Source organism: Sarcophilus harrisii, chromosome 3 (genome assembly GCF_902635505.1).
Source record: "Sarcophilus harrisii chromosome 3, mSarHar1.11, whole genome shotgun sequence".
NCBI lineage: Eukaryota > Metazoa > Chordata > Mammalia > Dasyuromorphia > Dasyuridae > Sarcophilus > Sarcophilus harrisii.
This window is the reverse complement of record NC_045428.1, coordinates 438,332,762-438,355,339: the sequence shown is the minus strand read 5'-3', so window position 1 is coordinate 438,355,339 and position 22,578 is coordinate 438,332,762. Positions and strand designations below refer to the sequence as shown.

General features: G+C 31.8%; 1 protein-coding gene across 4 annotated transcripts in view; it reads right to left on the bottom strand.

Annotated features, from left to right (window-relative positions):
- Positions 1 to 22,578, bottom strand: part of USP12 (ubiquitin specific peptidase 12) — a 115,255-nt gene that overhangs the window by 34,374 nt on the left and 58,303 nt on the right. For all 4 annotated transcript variants that reach the window (XM_031960759.1, XM_012545210.2, XM_012545208.2 and 1 more), the window contains exon 2: positions 22,327 to 22,407. In XM_031960759.1, the coding sequence (XP_031816619.1) occupies positions 22,327 to 22,407 (81 nt within the window). The remainder of the gene's footprint in view (positions 1 to 22,326; positions 22,408 to 22,578) is intronic.

Genomic DNA, 22,578 nt, shown 5'->3' with positions numbered 1-22,578 from the left:
ACTTAAATCAAACTATTTTCTAGAGGAGTCCTTTTCTACCATTTCATTCTTCAGTACTGAATCCATCTATTCTACCTTCCATCTATTCTATATGTATCCTTGCATTTACAAGATTGTTTCTCTCAGTAAAATAGGAACTCCATGACAGCAGGGACCATATGTTGTTGTTGTTTTTTATTCCCTAGCAGCTGGCACAATTCCTGACATATAGTAAGTATTTAATAAATAAATGTTTGTTGACCAATATTACCTGATAGTCAAATATTATTTTCCCTATTTTAGATAGATGGGAAAGTAAATGAGGTACTGGTATACTTCAGGTCAAAATGAGCAAGGATAACATGTTGACATAGACATAATAACTTTTGAATTTAATTTTCTATTATCTTTTACCTTAATGATCTAGAAAGTAAAAGTACCAGAGTTTCACAGGCCACCCATTGCTCTCTCTTTTCCATTCTTATTTCCCTTCATGTTGATGTTTTTGAAACAACGGAGAATAAAAAAAAAAAAAAAAAAAAACTAATACAAACACATGCTTTCATAAATCCATTAATGAACAAGAATGCAAATCAAAGAAAAAACAGAATCCTCAATGAACCAGGTAGTTACAAGTCAAATATTACAACAAATGCTAATATACAAAAAGCAAATCCCCTGTATAACAAATTATTTCTAAAAAGTGTTTAAGTTTAAATAACTATTGACATCTTCATATTACTTTAATTTCTACACATAGTTTTACTAAGCTTATTCCATTTGGACTTCACCATAACTATTGGCAGGTAAATTTTATTATTATCTCCATATAGTAAGATGAGGTTAATCACTTTTCCTAGAGTCAAGAATCTAGTAAATGCCTTGAGTGGATCTGAACTTAAGTTTTTCTGACTCCAAGTCTAGCACTCTAACAATCACACCATCCTATCTCTTTAAGAAATAAATTATTGTACAATTAAAAGTAGTATGTTAGTGCTAAGGGAATTATTTGAAAAGTCAAATAAAGTGAACTTTGAACACTGTGAGAAGATAATTTGGAAAACAAGACAATGATACCTGAATGAACTGAAAGATTATTAAGCATAAAGACCATGGAGCATTGCAAAAAAGCAAATATAAGTTGATGATGCAGGTCTAGACAAAAGATTAAATATTTAGTGAATATAGGATTGTGAAAAAATGAGTTTGAATCTGGAAGACAATCCAGCAGGCTTTGGTAACTTAAAAAAAGGGGGGGGGGGAAGGGAAGAGATAGGAAGATAATTTTTAAAAATATTTTTCTTTCATATGATTAAAGAATAAATGTTTATTTTCTCATTGGCATGAAATAAGAAACCAAAGTCTTTCCTGTGCCTCAATATATTAGTAACATCCTGGTGTGAAATGGTTTCTCTCTAAACCTTCTATCCTCTACCCCACCCAAGCCGTCACTCCTGTTTTGCAAAAATATTTTAATTTACTTCATTCAGCTAGGTTTTACTCATTACTTATTGAGTAACCATTTTAAACTTCAGCTACTTTTTTTTTCTCCTCTATATGTATCAGTACTTGTTAACCCTTATAAAGGCTATATTTTAAACCAGGAGTTGCCCATCTCTTTCTAAAAGAGAAATTTCCTCTACATCCTGTGATTTTAAATGGGGGAGGGTCCTGACACTTTAAGTTACTGATATATAAGATATAGTTATTTAAAAATCTTTCTACCTCTAAAAGTCTACAATTTTCATGCTGTTCATGCCAAAGTAAAAATTCAGTATTAAGCTTTGGTAGTTCTACCTGTCAAACATGCTAAGAGGGAAAAGGTAGAAAGATATTTAATCCAGGAGGGAAAGAAAAACTCTACCATTGAGAATAGATTTTCTGAATTCTTAAAGCATAAGGGCTAGAAGTAAAATCTAATTAAAAGGAAAGAGAAAAAAATAAAAAAACTTATTATTTTGTTACAGTGAATTAGTTAAAAGGTTTATATTGCTAATAATCACATTCTATCCTCAAGGAAAAAATAAAGTTGTTGTCCAGCCTCTCTAAGTAATGAATTAAACAAGTAAAAAGTATTGTTCTGAACTCAATAGTGCAAGGAATAAAGTTTGATGGATACATGGTCTTCACCTACTTTCCTCATTAGAGGCGGCCAGTATGCTTAAGAAAATTAAAGATATGGGGATTTAAAAGGAACTTGCCATCTTTGCCAATTGGCTAGGTATGACAAGAAACATCAGAGTTATTTTGACTTTGATTTTGCTTATTATCAGTGACAGAACTATTCTGCATGACATTGTTAGTAGTTCTTAATTCTTTTGAGATATTTTTTTTTTCCTATCCTTTGACAATATTAATTTGGGGAATGGCTTGTTTTTCTATATTCTGTTAAATATTTTTTATGTTACCAAGTCCTGCTATTTTTTTGGTTTATATTGTCTTCCAACTTTTTTATTTATCTGTTAAAAACATCACCATTCTTCCAGTCTCCTAAGTATATAATCTGTTATCATAGATTCCTCATTATCTCTTACCTCATGTATCCAATTAACAAATCTTGAGTTAATAAATATTTCTTAAATGCCAAGAACCAACTAAGCATAGACAATACAAATAAACATAAAAGACAATCCCTGCCCTCAAGGAGTTCATGATCTAATGGAGGAGATAATATGTAAATAATTATAAGCAAGCTATATACAGGATTAATTTGAAGTAGCTAATAGAAGGAAATAGGTAACTAACAGAAGGAAGGAACTAGAATTAAGAGGAATTGGAAAAGATTTCTTTCGAATGTAGGAGTTCAGCTGGGACTTGAAGCTATGGAAGCCAGGAGTCGGCAATAAGGAAGGAGAGCGGGAACAGCCAGTGAAAATGCTACCAGCCTAGTGAATAGAAAAGCTGTGGCAGAGTTTGTAATGGGGTATAAGGTGTAGGAAGACTAGAAAGCTAAAGGTGGGGAGAACAGGGAAGGTTATGAGGGTCTTTTAAAGCCAAATGGAAGATTTTATATTTGATTATATATTTGATCCTGGAGTTGATGGGAGCTACTGAGGAAAGATGGGAAATCAGGGGAGAAGGTGACACAGTCCTGTGCTTTAGAAAGATTGTTTTAACAGCCATGTGGAGAATGGACTAGAATGGGTTTCTATAACAGTACAGGTATTTGGAGATGAGGGCCTGAACCTGGGTGATGGCAGTGTCAAAGGAAAGAATAGAGCATTTGTGAGTGATGGAACAAGGATAAAATCAAGCTTTAACAATGCATTCAATATGAGAAATGAAAGAATGAGAAGGCTCAAGAATGGCACCTAGCTTGCAAGTTTAGAGGACTAGAAGAATGAAGATACTTTTATCTTCATAACATCTTTGGCTGCTGACTCCGCCTCTCTCTATTCACCCAAGTATTAATTACCTAAATTAAAAAAAAAAAAAACCCTCATCACCTCTCACAAAGATTATTATAAAGGCCTACCTGATCTCCCTATCTTAAGTTTCTTCCCACTCCAGTAGAGTTTACAACCTGCTGCCAAAGTGATTTTCCTTAAATGTAGCCCTAATCATGTCACTTTACTACTCAATACTACTGGCTCCTTATTGCTTCTAGGATATTGAATATTTATTAACTTCTCTGTGCGGATATTAAAAGCACTTTCTAATCTGATCTCAATCCTTACAGTATCAGTGAGCATTATTCCCTCTCCCATACTGTGATCCAGCCAAACTGACTTTTTCTCACTGTTCCTCACACATGATACTTCATTTTCCACCTTTGCACTGGCCATCTATCCTCTATGTTTGGAATTCACTCCAACCTCACAAAATCTCTGGTCTGAAGAAGCACATTCTATATACAAAGCCTTATTTAGTTCTCCCAATTGCTAGTTCCTTCCCTCCCAAACTAAATTATATTCAACTGCTTTGTATTTAATAGTATTTATTCTCTCTATATTAATTCTGCAAATCCTTGTCTCCATTAAAATGCAATTTCCTTTAAAATTGGGACCATTTCACTTTTTATTTGTGTCCCTGCACTTAGAAATAGTGTTTAGCATACAAGAAGCACTTACTGTATATAGTAGATAATAACACTGGACCTGAATTAGGAAGACCTGAGTTCAAATGAGGCCTCAGATACTTTTTAGCTGTTTGACCCCTAGTAAGTCACTTAACCCTTTTTGCATCATTTCCTCATTTGTAAAATGAGCTGGAGAAGGAAATGCAAGCCACTTTTCAGTATCTTTGCTAAGAAAATTCCTAATGAATTAACAGTCTGATAACTTAATAAATGCTTACTGAATGCCTGAATTATCTTAGGTATTAGATAATTATTGTAGATATTTGATAGAGAATTTTCCCCAAACAACTGCTGTTCTTGTTTTGTAAAAAATATATAATGATAATAATAATCTTATGTAACTTTAATTACCTATTTTGTCTTTACTATCTGTACTGTGATTGAATAGTCACTCCACTGCCATAACTATTCTTCTAAATGCTTTACTGTATAAATGAATAAAAAGCATCTTTACACAGTTACTGCCCTCAAGAAACTTACTTCCCAATAGAAGAGATAAGACACAGAACAGGTGGCCAGAGAAGGGCATTTCAGTTTGGAAAAAGAAAGATGAATGGAACCACAGAGGAACAGCATGCCATTTCCATTAGCAGTGACAGTATTGATTTGATTCTAGTTCTAGAACTGGAAAGGGAGAGTAGGATGAACGGTCAATGAGAAGATGGCCAGAGAGTAAAGTGAAGCTAAAGCAGCCAGCAGTGGACCATACTTAAGATACCACTTTACAGTAGGGACCTTGGAAGTTCCAAGGTGGAATTTCTGGAGCTGAAACAAACGAATCCTTCAGTGCCTAATTCTTGGTTGAAATATGAACTTTAATGTTCAGGTCACAAATCTACATTAAAATTGCCACATATAAGACATTGGTATAAATGAAATACCAAGACTGTTTTCCAGTTTTCCTAACATTTTCAAACAGGGAATTTTTATCTATATAATTTATTTTCTTGTCTTTATTAAGCACCTAAATTACTGAATTTAATTGGTTCTGATTTTCCATGCTTATCTATTTCACTGATATATTTCCATTAAAATAAAATATTGTGATGATGATTACATTGTGATGGGTTAGATGAGCTATTCATACTTTACTTTTCCCCCCAATACTTTCCTTGAGATTTCCTATCAGTCTTTCATGTAAATTGTCATTTTCTTTAGCTCTTTAAACTCAATAGTTTGAGTATTATATTCTAAAATCTATACAGTAATTTAAGTAGTATTGTCATTTTTATTATATTGGTAAGGCCTAAGCATTCTTCCAGTTATTTTACTCATTTCTTAATTTTTTTTATCATTTTTAATTATAGCTACATAAGTTTTTTTTTTTAAAATACTATTCCCTCCCCTCTAAATTTCTTTATAAATTTAGAAGAATTTTATACTCTTCCTTATACATATGTATTATGCCCTCTTTAACTTACTCTCTTTTTTTTTTTTTTTTTTTTTTTTTTTTTTAATTTAATAGCCTTTTATTTACAGGATATATACATGGTAACTTTACAGCATTAACAATTGCCAAACCTCTTGTTCCAATTTTCACCTCTTACCCCCACCCCTCCCTAAATGGCAGGATGACCAGTAGATGTTAAATATATTAAAATATAACTTAGATACATAATAAGTATACATGACCAAAACATTATTTTGCTGTACAAAAAGAATCAGACTCTGAATTATTGTACAATTAGCTTGTGAAGGAAATCAAAAATGCAGGTGTGCATAAATATAGGGATTAGAATTCAATGTAATGGTTTTAGTCATCCCCAGAGTTCTTTTTCTGGGTATAGCTGGTTCAGTTCATTACTGCTCCATTAGAAATGATTTGGTTGATCTTGTTGCTGAGGATGGCCTGATCCATCAGAACTGGTCATCATCTAGTATTGTTGTTAAGTATATAATGATCTCCTGGTCCTGCTCATTTCACTCAGCATCAGTTAGTGTAAGTCTCTCCAGGCCTTTCTGAAATCATCCTGTTGGTCATTTCTTACAGAACAGTAATATTCCATAATTTTCATATACCACAATTTATTCAGCCATTCTCCAACTGATGGACATCCATTCAGTTTCAGTTTCTAGCCACTACAAAAGGGCTGCCACAAACATTCGTGCACATACAGGTCCCTTTCCCTTCTTTATAATCTCTTTGGGATATAATCCCAGTAGTAACACTGCTGGATCAAAGGGTATCACAGTTTGATAACTTTTTGAGCATAGTTCCAAACTACTCTCCAAAATGGTTGGATTAGTTCACAACTCCACCAACAATGAATCAATGTCCCAGTTTTCCACATCCCCTCCAACAATCATCATTATTTTTCCTGTCATTTTAGCCAATCTGACAGGTGTGTAGTGGTATCTTAGAGTTGTCTTAATTTGCATTTCTCTGATTAATAATGACTTGGAGCATCTTTTCATATGACTAGAAATAGTTTCAATTTCTTCATCTGAGAATTGTCTGTTCATATCCTTTGACCATTTTTCAATTGGAGAATGGCTTGATTTTTTATAAATTAGAGTTAATTCTCTATATATTTTGGAAATGAGGCCTTTATCAGAACCTTTGACTGTAAAAATATTTTCCCAGTTTATTGCTTCCCTTGTAATCTTGTCTGCATTAGATTTGTTTGTACAAAAACTTTTCAGTTTGGTATAATCAAAATTTTCTATTTTGTGGTCAGTAATGATCTCTAGTTCTGCTTTGGTCATAAAGACCTTCCCCTTCCACAGGTCTGAGATGTAAACTATCCTATGTTTAACTTACTCTCAATGTAAATAGGATTCTAGAACTACCCAGGCTTCTTCTCCCCCATTGAATTCTTCTGTGTCAGTTCTTGATCTCACACCTTATTCATACAACATAATCACTTTTTACTTTTCCTAAATGATTTTGCTTTTTAAAACCACATCATACTCAACTCTTCCCCAATCTTTTATTCTAACTACCCAGTTAATAAAGACAATCTTAGACACAGTTTGTCCTTACTGAGTATCTTATATATCAAATTTTCCCAATTAAGGCTTAACTTTTCTAGATATGATACTTTTGGCCACAACCCTAGTTCTTCTTTGATACAGTGTTCCAAGAACTGTACTCTTTTAAGGTAGCCACTGCTAAGTCTTATGTGATTCTAATTATGGATTCACTGTATTTGAAATATTTTTTCTTGTTGCTTGTAATATTTTCTCCCTTCTCTAAAGTTTTAGATATTATTTTAGAATATTTAGCTTAAAATTTTTAGAATTTGGCTATGATGTTCCTCACCTTTTGGTTTTTGACCATTTTACCCCATTAAAAAACCATCAATAGGTATGCTTTATAGAGTTTTTAGTATGAAGGTCTTTTCTACCTATTCTATATATGTACTACATCAAAGGTCTTTTCTATATATTCATATAATCATGTCCTTCTGGATATTTTTGCTTTTAATAATATTGTATTAATTGATTTCTTAATGTAAGCCATCTTTATATTCCTGATAGAAATCTAATTTTAAAACAGTAAATAATTTTTTACATAAATTGCTATAGATTTTTGGCTGGATTTTATTTAAATTTATTGAATCACTATTAAATAACTGGTTTAAAGTTTGCTAATTTTATTTTGTCTTTCAATAAAATAGCCATCAAGATTATATTTGTGTTTTTAAAATGGTTCACTAAATTTTTAAGAAAAAATTTTTGTCTATAGGATAGGCATTACTTGCTCTATTTTTCTTTATAGTTGACAGAATTTCCCCATAAACCCACCTGGAGCAGTACATTTTGAAAACTGGGCAGTTCTTTCAGAGCTATTTGAACTTCCTTTTCTGAAACTAGATTAAGATATGTATTTCGTGTTCTTTCAATTTGGATATTTTATATTTTTGAAGTTAATCTTTCATTTAGGTTCTCAATATTATAAGCATATAAGTGTATGTGATACTTCTAATAACATTTCTTCTATACTATGACTTTTATTTTGTTCATTTTTTTTTTTACTTTGTCTTCTCTTTTTTAAAAAGAGGTTAGCTAAAGTTTATCCATTTTGTTGGATTTGTTGAAGTTTATTAGTTCTATAAATTTGTTTTCCCCTGAAACAATTTCAACATTTCCTCCTTTTGTACTTACTTTAAGTTCATATGCTTTCTTAAATTCCCAACTGCATATTCAGTTCACTGATATCTAAGATGTAAAGGCAGCTAACAAACATAATAAAACAAAAGAATTCCCTAGTAGATAAATGATCTTAAGGTACAAGGAGTTACAAAAGAATTACAAGTTATTAACACTATGTTAAAATAAATCAGAACACCTATGGTTTTCCTCACGGCCTTTAAGGATGGAAAAAAAAGAAAATAAATTGACAATTGTTGGAGGAATTTAAGGAAGACAGGTACTAATGTTCTACCTGTTGAAAGACTTAAGAATTAGTCTTTCAGTTCTAGAAAGTAATTTGAAACTATGCTAATGACTAAATCATGCAAATCTTTAACTCAGTGATAACCTTACCAAACCAATTCAAAGAATTCAAAGACACAAAGAAAGAACTCATATTTACAAAAATATTTATGTACTTATTTATTTATGTACTTTTTGTACAGTGGAAATCCACCCAAAGAGGAAATAGATGAATAAATTGTATTCCATGAATATAATGAAATATTGTTACATTAAAAAATTATGAAAATGATGGATCAGAGAAAGCTGGGAAGAAAAAAAAAGTGTAGCCCTTGGAAATGATTGATACAATAATTTAAAGCAAAACAACTTTGAAAGACTTAAGAACTCTAATCAAAAACAACCAGGTCTTCAGAAAACAAAGATAAAACATTCTGTTGAACTACTGGCAGAAAAATGATGAACTAACACTACAAAATGAGACATTTTCAAATAAAGCCTTTTTTTGCAAATATGAGAAATAATGTGTGTGGCATATTGCATATATTTGTTAAACTTTTCCTATTTGTCTGTTAATCTTCAGCAGGTATCTTTTCCTCTTCATTTTTTATTCTTTGTTATAAAGTGTATTTTTTTTTTCTGAGAGAGGAGTTATATTGCAAAAGGAAGGCAAATTAAAAACAAGTTATGAATTTTAAAAATTACAGGGTTCTCAATAGTCAAATAACAAATATCCCTCTCTTCTCACATTTGTAATACAAGATGCAAAGTCAGGCAATTTTTGTCCTAATATGAGAGGGAACATGAGTTAATATTTATAAAGATAAAAGACTTGACTTCATATTCAGCCTCTAACACAATACTGCTTACATGACTGTGAGACAAGTCATTTTAACTTTCACTACCATCAATTAGGAGAATAACTAAATTGTAAAAGCAAATAGATACTTTGATAGAAAAGACACAAAGTTTATTATTCCTTATTATTATCTTCAAACTAAGTCTAGCACCTTTCTAACATTTCACCACTATCCTCTGCCTCTCTGATTTAAGGTTAGGCCAGGAACTCCAAAACTTGATTTAAGAAGTAAGATCAATTCAGTTCAGACATGTCATTTCTCACCTGGCTATACTACTTTGGGATTTCTCTGACTTCTATACATGACACCAACAAAAACCATATCTTATTACTTCTACCCTACTTTTAATCTTTTATGTTTTGTCTTCATTAGATTTTAAGTTCCTTGAGTTCAGGAACTGTGTTTTTTTCCTCCATGTTAGCATAATACTTAATACATAGGAACTGACACTATTAAGTAGCAATCTCTCTTCCTTTGGAGTTTACACACTATTCAATTTATAATATCATAATGATCCTTATCCTGGTGTCTCTTATCTATTCAATGCCAGAAGATGATTCTTTTTTCCATAGTGACTTTAATGTCTAGCCAGGCTCCCAGATTTTCCACCTCAACTTCTACTCTTGTATTAGAGGGCAATGAACATACTGATGTTTTCAAATATCTTCATTTTCCAATTAGTCTTATTTAATTTCCATAACCCACTTACTTATAGTAATGATCATCCCTCTTGACTTTAGTATCCATATATATTTCATTTTCATATTCATGAACTTTGAAACTTCTTTGTTATCATATAATTTTTATCATTTCATCTTTCCCTAATCTTAAATCTTTACCCTTAACATGCCATCCATTACTTCCTCCTCTCACTTTTTTCTCAGATCATTATCTTACACTAGGCTATCTCTTCTCTTCCCTATCTCCACCCCTCCAATGAATTAGTTCAATTCTGCGTTATAATCCAGTGATTTCAAATTCAAACAGAAATGATTAGGACCATTAAATCATACATAATGATCCCCTAGGGCATATTAACTTAAATATGTTTTATATATAAATTATTTAGTTAAATATTCCTCAATAATTTTAATCTGGTTCTGGGAGTGTTTGATACCTCTGCTACAATTTACTCTCAAACTCTTTGTCTCCCTGAACTACCATTAATCTTTAACAAAACCCAACATTGGGCCTAACTTCCAAATATCTACCTACTTGATTGCTAGTCACAATGTGACTGAATAGACATCAAAGAAATGAAACCATGCTATGGGGTTATTTTATCTCAATTAGATATTCCCTTCTGCTAAGAAATCATCCTACTACTTCCTAATAAATTCACCATTGTACTTGCCAAAGGGACTCTTTCAAACCTCTCTCTCCCTTCCTCAATCCTCTATGAGGAGCCCTCCCCCCATCTCTACTTTGTTTACTCAGGATCTTGCTTCATATCCTACTGGAAAATAAATGTCATTCCCTCTCCTACCCTGTTGCACAGCACTCAGACATTTCTTCAACTATCTCTTCCTTCACTCATGTTCCAGATGAAGAGGTGGGCCAGGTCTTGCTAAGGTTAATCCCTCTATGTGAATATGAATCCTTGACATCTCTAAATTTTATTGATGTTTTCTTTTACAGTTACAAACATTTACAGATTATTCTCACTCCAAAAAAGATGTCTTATAATAAAATAAAACTATTACATAAAATTAGTAATATCATCTTAAATTACATGTAGCATTCCACAACTTTTTGCATAAAATTCCAAATTGCTTTTCAGAATGGTTGTACTCATTCATTCACAAGTGTACCAATAGAATATCAATGTGCTTGTTCTCCCAGGTCCTCCAACATTTATCATTTTCTTTCTCTTTGCCAATCTGACAGGTGAGGTAGAACCTTGGAAATGTATTAATTTGCATTTAATTACAAGTGATTTGGAGTATTTTTTTTAATATGGCTATAGATAATCTGTGTAGCATCCCTATAGAGATGTCTATTCATATCAGACCATCAATCAGGAATGGCAACTGTTCTTATAAGTTTGAATCAGTTTCTTGTAGTAACTTGGAAATGAATCTGTTTATCAGAAAAATTTGCTACAGTTTCCCCATTTGCTTCCCTTTAACTCTTAGTTTTATTGTTTGTACAAAATAGTATTATATACTATATAATAACATAATAATTACATAATAAAATTATTTATTTTCTCTTCTGCAATCTCTGTCCTTCACTTAGTCAAGAACTTTATTTTGTCTATATACCTTATAATTAATTAAAAGTTTCTCTATTTGCTTATGATATGATCTCTTATACCTAAGTTATCCACTGAAATTTATCTTACTAATACAACACATGAAGTTTTGGTCTAAATCTACTTTTCCCATTCTTCTGTTCAATTTTCCCAAGATATTCTTTTAATAAAATAGGGAATATTTATCCCAATAACTGGGGTAAAATCTGATGCTCATCAAGTACGTTTGGTTTTGTATGTTTTATTCCTAATCAGCTTCACTGATCCATCTCTTATTTTATAACCAATACAAAACTGTTTTCATAATAACTGCCTTATGATACAGTTTGAAATCTGGCACAGTTGACTTGCCTTCATTTATATTTATACTCATTATTTATCCTGAAATTCTTGATCTTTCATTCCTCCAATGAGCTTTGTAATTTTTCATTTCTATAAAATATTCTTTTGGTAGTCTAATTGGCATGATGTTGAATAAGCAAATTAATTTAAGTGGTATTGTCATTTTTATTACATTACTCCTATCTAAGAACAAAATTTTTCCAATTATTTGTAACTGTTTTTTTATGCAATTGTTTTATATTTGCTTAGAAGAAAGAGAGAAAAAAAAACATTTCTAGGACTCCTAAATGTTTTAAATGCTGAAGTAATTTTAAAAAACATTTCTCTAGCTCTTTTAGCTGGGTTTTACTGTTGTTACATAGAAATGATAACAATTTGTGCAAATTTATTTTAAATTCTGCAAGTTTGTTGAAGTACACAATTGTTTAAATTAATTTTTTGTTGATTCTTTTTGGTTCTTCAAATATACTGTCATATCATTTGCAAAAAGTCAGTTTTGGTTCTTCTTTACCTAGATTTATTCTCTCAATTTCTTTTTGCTTTGTCTCATTGCTATTAGCATTTATAATTCTATGTCAAACAGAAATGGTTACAAAGGACAGGTTTTACCCCTGAATGTATGGAAAGAGTTCTAGTTTTTTCTCCATTACATGATTCCAGTAGTGCTTGGTTTTAGATTTTTGTTATTCAATCATTTCAGTCATGTTTGACTTGATATGACCTAATTTGGGGTTTTTTGGGGGGCAAAGATAATGCAATGATTTGCAGTTCCAGCTCATTTTAAATATAAGGAAGTAAGGCAACTGGAATAAGTGATTTGCCCAGGGTCACACAGCTACAAAGTATCTAAAGTTACTCAGGAAAATAAACTTTTCTGACTTCAGGTCCAGAACTCTATACATTCTGCCACCTAGCTGTCTTTGGGTTTTAATTACTTACTATTTATTATATTAAGAAACAAATTTCTATGTTTTTCTAAGATCTATTATACAAAAATGGGTATTTTTTTTGTCAAAACCTTTTTCTGTATCTATTGAAATATTTTTGTTGATTTTCTTACTAATATGGTTAGCTTTACAGTTTTCCTAAATCAATTCTGCATTCCTAGTATAAATCCAGCCTGTTTAGAGTATATAATCTTTGTGATGCTATTTTAAACCTTTTGCTAGATATTTTAGTTAAAATTTCTGCACTGTTTAATGGCCTACAGTTTTTTTCTGTTTTAGCTCTTTCTGATCTGTGTCCATGGAAGAAATAAGATCCTTATTTTTCTTATTTTTATAAACAATAACATAATATTGTTAATTGTTTTTTAGATAATTGATAGAATTCACCTGTGAATTTACTTTGGAATGGAATCCCACTATCTTATTTTCAATTTTTGCCTATCTTCTGGTTCTTTCCCGCTTCGTGTCAAGAAAAAAACTATGATTTATAATATAAAGGGGCCTGAGAAGCCAGAGTCCCACCTCCTCATTTTATCAATGAGGAAAATGAAGCAAAAGAGAAGATAATTAGCATTCCCAGAAGTTACATAGTAAGTGTCTCAACTTCCTAATTGGCACAGAAGGCAACATTATTATCCCAGTCACTCAAGCTTACAATATTATTATCGCCCTTAACTCTCACTCTTATTCACCCCACAAATCCAAACTATTGCCAAATTTTGTTGCTTTACATTCACAACATTTATTCTATATGTCCTCCTCTTTTCACTCACACAAAGACAACCCTAGTTCAAATTCTTATCATCTCTCACTTGGACTACTGTTAGTTTTTTGAACTAATTTCCCTGTAATAAGTTCCTCCCTAGGCCATACTAATCCATTCATCAGTCAGCTAACATGATTTTCCTTAAGTATATCATCCTTCTTCCTTGCCTACTCTTCTCTCCTTCCCTCCCCTGCCAACTAAAACAAGCTTTTTATCACAGGTAGAATCAAATATGGTCTTCTGATAGGCATTAAAGGCTTTCTACAACCACACTCTCTGTGGCCATTCCAGTCTACTTATATCTCACTTTATAATCTAGATATACTGGTCTCCTTAAAAAGAAAAAAAATGACAATCTTTGCTTTCTTACTAGCTGTTTCTAATTTTTGAAGTGTTCTTCCTCCTTACCTCAGCCTCTTAGTTTCACTTGATTTCCTTTCTTTTTTTTTTTCTTATTATAGCTTTTTATTTACAAGTTATATGCACTGGTAATTTTACAGCATTGACAATTGCCAAACCTTTTGTTCCAATTTTTCCCTCTCTTCCCCCCATCCCATCTACCAGATGGCAGGTTGACCAATACATGTTAAATATGTTAAAATATAAATTAAATACAAGTATACATATCCTAACAGTTATTTTGCTGTACAAAAAGAATCGGATTTTGAAATAGTGTACTATTAGCCTGTGAAGGAAATCAAAAATGCAGGCAGACAAAAATAGAGGGATTGGGAATTCTATATAATGGTTCATAGTCATCTCCCAGAGTTCTTTCGCTGGGCGTAACTGGTTCAGTTCATTACTGTTCCATTGGAACTGATTTGGTTCATCTTCATTGTTGAAGAGGGACATCAGAATTGATTATTATATAGTATTGTTGTTGAAGTATATAATGATCTCCTGGTCCTGCTCATTTCACTCAGCATCAATTCATGTAAGTCTCTCCGGGCATTTCTGAAATCATCCTGTTGGTCATTTCTTACAGAACAATAATATCCCATAATATTCATATACTACAATTTATTCAGCCATTCTCCAATTGATGGGCATCCACTCAGTTTTCCAGTTTCTGGCCACTACAAAGAGACCTGCCACAAACATTCATGCACATACAGGTCCCTTTGCCTTCTTTAAGATTTCTTTGGGATATAAGCCCACCAGAAACACTGCTGGAGCAAAGGGTATGCACAGCTTGATAACTTTTTGAGCATAGTTCCAAATTGCTCTCCTGAATGGCTGGATGTGTTCACAATTCCACCAACAATGTATTAGTGTCCCTGTTTTCCCACATCTCTTCCAACATTCAGCATTATCTTTCCCTGTCATTCTAGCCAATCTGACAGGTGTGTAATAGTATCTCAGAATTGTCTTAATTTGCATTTCTCTGATTAATAATGACTTGGAGCATCTTTTCATAGATACTAGAAATAGTTTCAATTTCTTTGTCTGAGAATTGTTTGTTCATATCCTTTGGCCATTTATCAATTGGAGAATGTCTTGATTTCTTATAAATTAAAGTCAATTCTCTATATATTTTGGAAATGAGGCCTTTATCAGAACCTTTGACTGTAAAAATGTTTTCCCAGTTTATTGCTTCCTTTCTAATCTTGTCAGCATTAGTTTTGTTCGTACAAAAACTTTTAAATTTGATATAATCAAAATTTTCTATTTTATAATCAATAATGATCTCTAGTTCTTCTTTGGTCATAAATTCTTTCCTCTTCCACAGGTTTGAGAGGTAAACTATGCTATGTTCTTCCAAATTATTTATACTGATTTCCTTTCAAACTCATCTCAAAGCCCACTTTCAGCTTAGATGTCTTTTATGGGAGCCCTCCATCCCCCAACAACTAAAATCTTATTGTCTATGTTTACCTTCTACCTATTCAGTATTGGCTGAACCTTGCTACATTGTGCATCTCCCAACAGAATGATAGATTCCATCTGGAATTATGTCCAAAGGACCATAAAAGGGTGATTTCCTTTGATCCACCAATATAATTTCTAGGTCTATAACCAGAAATTTTAAAAAGGAAAAGGAAAAGAACCTATGTATAAAAATATTTTTAATAGCTCCTTTTCTGATGACAAAGAATTGGGAATTGAAAGGATGTTCATAAATTGGGAAATGATTAACCAAGTTCTGGTACATGATTGTGATGGATTACTATTATACCATAAAAAATGATGAGTAGAATAATTCTAGAAAAACCAGGGAAGAGTTATATGAAGTAATACAAAATTACATGAGCAGAATTAGGAGAACACTATATACAATAAGAACAATTTTGTAATGATGATCAATTGTGAAAAACATAGCTGTGAGAGTGAGAATTGATGGACTCAAATATAAAATGAAGCATACTTTATCCTTTTCTTTATTTTTCTTATTTTTTTGTATAGATGTTGGTGGGTGGGAGTGAAGATTTCTAACATGGCTAACATGGAACAGTTTTGCCTTACTTCACATGTATAACTGATATCATACTGCTTGCCTTCTTGAGGGATGGAAAGGGACTTTTGAGGGTGATAAAGAACCTGTTAACTCAAAATTTTAAAAAATGAATGTTAAAAAGAAAATGAGTCAAAATGGCAGTAGCAACTCAACTAAATTCTCATAAAATCCCCTCCAAATAACTTTCAGCAGAGCCAACAATAGGTGAGAATAAAAAAATTTTCAGCCAAAAATAACTTAGGAGGTTGGAAAGAAAGAGCTGTTACATCAGGATGCAGCTTTTAGAGCTCTTAGCTCACAGATAGTAAAAGAAAGAATCTACTGATCACCTCCAGAAAGAGATCTGAAAATGAAAACTCACAAGAATTCCTAGATCAAAGAGAGAGTATTGCAAGTAGCTAGAAAGAAACAATTCAAATATAGTGGAACCTCAATCAGAAATGCCCAACATTTAGCAGCTTCTATCTTAAAAGGAACGGAGGGCTTAGAACACAATATTCCAGAGGGCAGAAGCTAGGATCATTACAAAGGATCACCTATTCAGCAAAACTGAGTATAATACTTCAGGGGAAAAGTGGACATTAAATGAAATAGAGGACTTTCAAGAATTCATGATGAAAAAATCAGAGCTAAATAGAAAATATGATATTCAAATTTTAAAAATTGATATATGATATGATATATATATATATGATATTCAAATTTTAAAAATGAAAGAGAATATGGAGGGTACAGGTATAAGCTGACTATGAAGATATGATATTCAAAAAAAAAATTAAATTAAGGGATGAGAAAGAGGAATGTAGAAAAAACAGAAAAAGGAAGAATAGAGAAAATTATCTCACATAAAAGAAGTGCAAAAGGAAGAGCTTTTACAATAGAAGGAAAGATGGGGGGAAACAAAGCAAAATTTGAAACATATTCTCATTCAGACTGTTTAAAGATCCAAACATACAAAAATCAGTTGAGTATAGAAAGGGATGGAGCGAAGGGGATGATAGAAAGAATAGCAGATTAAGGGAAACAGTGTTTAGAACAAAACACTTTTTTTGAGAAAAGAGGAAGAAAAAAAGATAGGGGAGAGATAAGGAGAAGAGAGCTGAAGGGCATTACAGACTTAATACACATGACAATGAACATGATGAACTTACCCAGAAAAGAGAAGAGCAGAATGGATTAATAATTAGAATCTAACAATGAGTTGATTAAAAGAAACTCCACTTCAAACAGAAGAGACAAACAGAGAGTAAAAATAAAGGACTGGTGAAGGATCTTTTATGCTTTAGCTGAAGGGGTAGCAATCATGAATTCAAAAATTAAAAGCAAGAACAAATCTTTAGATAAAGAAATAAACAGGGAAACTACATAATGCTAAAAGATATAAGCAGTCAAGTAATATCAATACTAAATACATATGTACCAAAAAGTGTATCATCCAAAATATTAAAGGAAAAGTTAAATGAATCACATTGGGAAATAGATAGCAAAATTATACTACTGGGATCAAAACTTTTGCCTTTCAGAACAAAATTAACATAGCCATAAGAAGGTAAATAGAAGAATTTTAGAAAAGTTAGATGTTAGACCTCTGGAGAAAAGTGAATGGAAATAGAAAGGAGCATACCTTTTTCTCAGCTATAACATCACCCCTTCATACCAAGTGACCATGTATTAGGATATAATGCAAATATCCTACACCCTTTTAGACAATAATACAATAAAAATTATATTCAATAAAGGATCATTGAGTTTTAAGATTATAAATTAATTGGAAACTAAGGAATGAATAGGTAAATGACTAAATTATAGACACAATAAAATTAGGAGCTAGTTTTATTGGGGGGAGAGGAAGAGAATGATGAAATTAATAACCCATTGGTTAATTTGATTTAATAATAAAAAAAATTATCAGTATCATAAATTCACCACCAATGAAGATAAAAATTAAAGCAATTAGGAGCTATTTTGTCCAACATATGACAATAAATCTAACAATCAAAATGAAATAAATGACTAAATGTGTGCATGTGTTTTGTGTGTATGTATGTGTGTGTGTGCATGCGCACGTGCACACACTTCTCATATTAACAGAAGAAATAGAATATTTAAATAACTTGAACTTGGAAAAAGAAATTGATGATGGTCAACACTGGCCAAGACAAGGCATCCACTGAACATTTCACTTCATAAACCAGTCTCTGAGTCTTAGAACTCATCACCCCTTTGAGTAGGACCTCAAAGACAGGGACAGCTCTATACTCAATCTTAGCAAGAAGCAGTTTCAGAAGATGAGATCTTCATCCCTCACCCCAAAAGAGTTTGGGTCTCATTTGTTTGAGGGGGGAAATGAAGTACTAAATAGCTAGAAGGCTGTTGACAAAGAGAACCTGAATAACTGTAAACATTCTGGAAGCATTGAGGCAAGCCAGGAGGAGCACTGATAGGATTTTAAGTGGACCTTACTGATTCTGATTAGGCCTTTTGCTTAAGTGGACTTTATGACAGTCCTATCCAAATGGAAGTCTTTGGTAGAATTCTTAGCAGAATACCCTGCACTGACAAAATTATCAAAACCCCACCATTACTATAACTGGTCAGGAAGCACCAAATTATAGAATCAACCCCATGAGTTATATTTTCCATATAAAAGAACCTAAGTGTACCACATTAGCTAGCAACTCCATTTAAAGGTTAACCCACTATGGCATATTCCTGTCTTATAGAGTCTTTCCCCTGGTTAACTGTAAGTTCCATTAGGTAATGTCTTTTCCTTGCTATAACCCTTATGAATTTAGCCCACACTTAGCAATGTAATTAAATTTTTGCTCCTTGGTGGTGGTGGAGGGGAGAAAGAAAAACTGAACAGGCCACAAATTAGCTTCCTAGGAAAAATTCCTTACGACTAGTTGGATTTACAAGTGAATTCTACCAAACATTTAGAGAACAATGAATTCCAATACTACATAAATTGTTTGGGAAAATAGACTTTCCTTTCATAACAAATATGGCATTGATATTTATTAAACCAGGAAGAGCAAAAGGAGGGAAAGAAAACTACAAACCAATTTTCCTAATATTAATGCAATAATTTTAAATAAAATACTAACAAGGGATTACAACAATATGCCATAAAGATGATACCAAGACCAGGGTAGGAGTTATGGAATGCGGGGTTAACTCAATATTATGAAAACTTCAGCATAACTGCCCATATCAATAATAAAACCAACAAAAATCATGATTTTTCTCAACAGATGCAGAAAAAAGGCTTTTTAACAAAATGTAATACTCATTCCTATTACAAACAGCAGAGAGCAAAGGAATAAATGGAGCTTACCTTAAAATGACAAGTAATGTCTACCTAAAACTAGGAACAAGCATTATGTATAGGACATAAACTAGAAGCCCTCCCAATAAGATCACGATTTATGAAGAAGCCCATTATCATTATTATATTCAATATCATTTTATAAGTGTTATTGTAGCAATAAGACAAGAAAAATAAAATTAAGGAATTAGAATTGGCAATGAGAAAACTATCACTCTGCAAATGATATGATGGTATACTTGCAGAATCCTAGGTAATTGATTACCTAAAATATTTGAATAATTAACAACTTCAGCCAAAGTTGCAGGATATAAATATATTTATAATATATAATAATATATATATAATAGAATACATATATTTAACCATATAAATCATTAACTTTTCTATATATTACCAACAAAGTGCTATAGGGAAATGGTAGGAAAAGAAATTCCCTTTAAACTGCAAAGGCCAATTCCAAAAGACTTGTGATAGAGCCATCTGCATATAGAAAGAGGACTACAGGGACTAAATGTGGATCACAACATAGTATTTTCATTTTGTTGTTGTTGTTGTTTGTTTGATGTTTTAGTTTTCTTTTTATCTGATTTTTCTTGTGCAGCATAACAAATGTGGAAACATATATAGAAGAATTGCACATGTTTTCCATATATTGAATTACTTGCTATCTAGGAGAACGGGTGGAGGAAGGGAGGGAGAAAAATTTGGAGCACAAAGTTTTGCAAGGGTCATTGTTGAAAATTATTTTTGCATGTATTTTGAAAAAAAATTGTTAAAAATTTTAAAACAAAATATTAAAAATAAAATAATAACTGTAGATAGATAAAATACTTAGGAGTCTACTGGCAAAGACATATCCATGAACTATATTAACATAATTACAAAACACTTTTCATGCACATAAAGTAAAACCTAAACACATAAAGAAAAATCTATTGCTCAAGTAGGTCAATTTACCACAAGAAAAATGACTCTATATGTACTTACTCAATGCTCTACCAATTAAACTATCAAAAAAGTATTTTATAGAGCTAGAAAAAATAAATTTCATCTGGAAAAACAAAGGTCAAGAATGTCAAGAGAATCAATAATTTTAAAAAATAAAGGTAATTAGTCAAGTAACATCTGATCTCAAATTGTATTACAAAGTGGTAATCATCAAAGCAATCTAGTATTGGCTGAGAAATAGGATGATAAATCAGTGGAATGAATTAGGTAAACAATATACAGTAATAAATGATCATAGTAATCTACAATTTGATGAACCCAAAGACCCAAAATTTTGAGATGAAAACTTTTTGAAAAAAATTCTATAACAACTTGAAAGCAGCTTAGCAGAAACTAGATATCGAACAACATCTCACACCATATACTATAATAAAGTCAAAATGGGTACATGATTTAGAGATAAAGGGTGACATCATAAGCAAATTTGAGGAATATGGAAAAATTTATCTGTCGGATATATGTATAAATGAAGAATTTATGACCAAACAAGACAGCATTATAGTATGTAAAATTGTGGATATGGATAATTCTGATTACATTAAATTAAAAAGGTTTTACACAAACAAAAACCAATGCATTCAAGATTAGAACGAAAGCAGGAAATGGGGGGAGGGAGAGATTTTTTAATAGCAAGTTTCTCTGATAATTTTCATATATTTGAGAAATAAGAACGTCAAATTTAGAACAATATAAATCATTACCTAATTGATAATCACAGGATATAAACCAGAAGTTTTCAAATGAAATCATAGCTATCATATGACTACTATTAAAGCAGTCATATGAAAAAGTGATCTAAATCACCATTAATGAGATAATAGATATATGCAAATTACTACCTCACATCAATCAAAATTGGCTAATATGACCAAAAAGGAATTATAAATGGTGGAAAGGAATTGGAAAAATTGAAATACCAATACACCATTGGTAGAGTTGTGAACTGATATAATAACCATTATGGACAGCAATTTGGAATTGCCAAATTCCAAAGGTTGTAATATCCTTTTTATCTAAGCAATACTGTACAGAAATATAGCAACACTTTGTGATGACAAAGAATTTGAAATTGAAGGCAGGCCTATCAATTGGGGAATGGTTAAACAAGTTGTGGCATATGATGATGATGATGGAATATTACTGTTCTGTAAGAAATGATGAATGGAATGTTTTCAGAAAAAGCTGAAAACTTAACATGAACTGATGCAGTGTGAAATAAACAAAACCAGGAGAACACTGCACACAGTAACAGCAATACTGTACAATCAGCAACTCTTAATATACAATGACTCAAGACAATTTTGAAAAGACTTGGATGAAAAATGCTATCTATCCACTCCAAAAAAAGGTCTAATGGAATCTGAGTGGAAATTGATGATTTTTTTTTTTTTTTTGCCTCATTTTTCTGGGGTGGTATTTGACCTCTTTTCTTTTGCAACATGGCTAATATGGAAATATATTTTGCATATGTATGACCTAAATCAAATTGCTTGCCTTCTTAAGGGGGTGAGGAGAAAGAGAATTTGGAACTAAAAAATTTTAAAAGCTAATGTTAATTTTTTTTACATGTAATTAAAGAGAAAAAGAAGAAAATGCAATTCGATTAATGAAAAAAAAATAAAATGAATAAAAAAACCAGAAAAAATTAAAAACATTAATTCCCTAAGGTTAGAGGATAGTTGTTCTTTCCTTGCATTCCCAAAATCTGGAACAATGAAAATCAGAAATTATTCTCATTTTAAATTCCTATCCTTATCAGATTGTCACTTTCCTCTTTTCTTTAAATAAAAGTAATTCTAAATCAAGTCTCTAAATTCTAAAGAGCACAAATGAACACACAGCTTCAATTGTATGTTGCCATTTATTCACCATATTTTCAAATCATATATGCAATCAGAACATTTATAAAAGTTATCATAGGAAACTTACATTGACTAATCCAAAATAGTGTTCATTGACTGGAAACTGTTCTGGACCAATCTCTTTCTCTAAAGCCGAGGCATTGGCGCCCTACAAAATGAAAAATAAAAATCTTAGTATTTACAATATGTTTCCACAAAATCTTTAGCCAGTAACATGCCAGCAAAGTAAATCAACTTTACCTCCTTACAAGTAAATAAAAACACATTTATTCCAAGAAAAGAAAGGATACCCTCCCCCCAAAAAAGTACTTTACTCTAA